The sequence below is a fragment of the Coffea eugenioides genome, chromosome 5 (genome assembly GCF_003713205.1).
Source record: "Coffea eugenioides isolate CCC68of chromosome 5, Ceug_1.0, whole genome shotgun sequence".
In the NCBI taxonomy this organism is placed as follows: domain Eukaryota; kingdom Viridiplantae; phylum Streptophyta; class Magnoliopsida; order Gentianales; family Rubiaceae; genus Coffea; species Coffea eugenioides.
This window is the reverse complement of record NC_040039.1, coordinates 23,797,209-23,800,155: the sequence shown is the minus strand read 5'-3', so window position 1 is coordinate 23,800,155 and position 2,947 is coordinate 23,797,209. Positions and strand designations below refer to the sequence as shown.

Genomic DNA, 2,947 nt, shown 5'->3' with positions numbered 1-2,947 from the left:
CTGCTGACGTACCGTTGCTAAAAACATGCTTATATTACTCGGCATGCCTGGGCATGCATACACTGTATATAGTACCAGTAATGCACATCTCACACGTGCTCATATTATCCCTTTTTTTACTTTTTTTTTTGGAAGTAATTATTTAAATAAACTCTATTGTCCATGGTCACTCACTCACTCCTTAATCCGTAATGAACTCGTTCTAAGTAGCAACCATGCTAGTAGTAGTTCCGGTAGCCAAATGAATTAAGGTCCCGATGGTGGCGGAGAATCCATCATCCTCCAGTCTGTGTCGGAAAGTATCTGAAAAACATCCCAAAAGCCTTCATCTTCTTCCCAACTTGTACCTCCAGCATCTGCAGCAGTTGTAGTACTGTTTGTTGTAACTGCACTAGTATACTCCAGAGGCGCATTAACGGATAGCAGTGCTGCTGCTGGAGGAGGTGCATCTTGTTGTTGTTGTTGTTGCTGCGAGCCTGACGACTGATCATCATTAGCATTAGCATAGTCTGAGGATGGGAAATTAGTCTTAGCTCGATCTCCTCTAAACTGGATGCATTTCCTGTCGTAAGCTCTGGCTGCCTCCTCTGCTGAGGTAAATGTGCCTAGCCATACACTTCGACCTTGATGCGGGTCTCTAATCTCCGCTACCCATTTTCCCGCCGACCTTTGTCTCACCCCTTTGAAATGTACTCTCTTTTCCCCATCCAGCTCAACTTCCCTCTTCTTCTTCTTCTTTTTCTTGTTCTTTTGCTTTTGCTTCTCGTCGTTACGACTCTGATCATCATTGTCCTCCATCATGGTTCCAGTGCTGCTGCTGCCAAGGCCACTGCTTGCAGTCGCCGAGGATTGGGATAATGAGGTGGCACCCTCAAATTCAGGCATAACAGTTGGTTGCTGTTGGTGGGTGGGGGCTGTGGGCGGGGCTGCAGCTTCTGTGTTGCTGATGACGTGCTGGAGAGCTGAGACGATGCACTTGTCTACTTCATCTTTAAATAACTCTTCTGACGTCTGATCAGAGAATCTGTACATTTCGCTACCCAGAAATATTAAGGTTGTCTTTGCGATATAAAACCTTTTAATTGGGTGCACGACAGAGCAGGGCGTCCCGAAATTTTCGGAGAATCTGGAATCATGTAAGATGTAGTAGTTCTGTAGTAGTAATGCAACTGGGGGTTCAGGGTTCATTATTTATAGTGGTGCAGAGCCGATGCGTCTACATCCATTGAAGTGACAAAGAAAGGAAATATAGAAGCCGTAGCACTTCACACGTATCTATCATGAGCAGCTATTTATTAGCTGAAGGCGCGGTTTCGTGGACTGCAAATGCAAACGTGGAGAATCATTGTCGGGCCCAACTTAACAAAAACGGGTCCAAACTTAACACTCGTGCATGGGACATTTCTTTAAAGCCTTAGTTGTACGATGGACGGTGAGTATATACTTGTACATAGATTAGTTACTGGGCCTCAAGCCTTCTCTCTTTTTTCGTTTTCCTTTTTATTTTCGTAAATCACAGAGGAGAAAACGATTAAAGGAAAAGCTATTTTGAAACTAACCAAAGAATCTTCTTAATCCATTAAAACCTCATTTACAAATGCATAATTTATAAATGCACTTCAGAATCATGTCCACTTGAGAACACGGAATTCAATATTCTTCAAATTAAACTCATACAACTATATATTTGAAAAATCGAATCCAGCTTGTTCACCATGCAACGAAAAAGAACTGTGCACATTCCGCTAATGATGACACATAAAAGGAATAAAGAAGCTTGATTGCAACGCCAAAACCATACTCTGGGACATTGCAATTAGCAGTGCTTGAACTTCATTGAAAAAACCTAGTTGCAAGAGCATCGATTTGTTCTCAGTTGCTTCTTTTTCGCATGCATACGAAATTTTGTGCTCTTCGTTTTCGATTTTTACTTATTAGCGAGTTGCATGGTGAAAATATTTTTGAGTAGATTTGTGGTTTATCCTTGATTTAAGGGATGACGATTGAGAGAATGACAGATTGAAGGATGAATTTTATGGAATTAGACACCAACCAATTAAAGGAGGACAGAGATTGATAGGCTTGGAGAAATGGCAAGGAATAAGAGGATAAGCATTCATAGGATGCAAGTGCGAAAGACATTGCAAATGAAGTAAATGATTAGTTAATGAGCATAGCTATGCATGTACTTAATCCTTCCAAACGTATATGGAAAACTTTGAGTAAAAGTAGTTTATTTAATAAAAATTTAATTATACAACATATACATTAGGGCAATTTAATCATTTGTTAAATAAAAATAAACTCTTTGTAGCTTTTTTGGAGAACATCCATACACATTTGTAAGTAGCTTTTTAATCAAATAGCAAATGACATACAGGTGTTATATCGAAAAAAATCTTTTTTGAAAACGTATGCTATAATACTTTAAAAAGTCAGAATGAGTTGGGACAAGCCCTAAAGCACACCCACCGCTTAAGCATTCAATTAAATTTGCCCTAATAGTGGATGCTGTTCGACTACCTAGCAGGAAATAACCAAAGTTTACTATGAATGACAGTCCTCCCTTGACCACAACTAACCCGTCGACCTAATTAATTTCTCAATTTGTGAAAGATTAGTGGATGGTCATAAATATGTGATAAGTTAGTGTATTGATACAATTTCCACATAAACGCAACTTGTTTTTCCAAATCTTGACTAAATTCAAGAGCGTCCGCGTTTACGGCACGAGACGAATCACTAACGTATAACTTCTTCCAATGTGAGTGACATATCCTTTACAACATTATGGGATGAGAGTGATCGTAAAAGCGACCAGTCCTCGACGGATCAAATAACGTCCATTTTACAAGCAGTACAGAATGGTGGGTACCTTGGACTTTGGCGTCATTCTCAACTCTTGAGATTGGACATCTGAAGCTTTGCAAGTGTTTAATAGTTTATT

The 2,947-nt window shown here is 39.8% G+C and overlaps 1 protein-coding gene across 1 annotated transcript; it reads right to left on the bottom strand.

Moving 5' to 3' along the window:
* Positions 1-246: 246 nt before the first annotated feature.
* Positions 247-1,032, bottom strand: LOC113771274 (ethylene-responsive transcription factor 4-like). The gene has a single exon (XM_027315873.1). The coding sequence runs from the start codon at positions 1,030-1,032 to the stop codon at positions 247-249; it is 786 nt and encodes a 261-aa protein (XP_027171674.1).
* Positions 1,033-2,947: the final 1,915 nt, after the last annotated feature.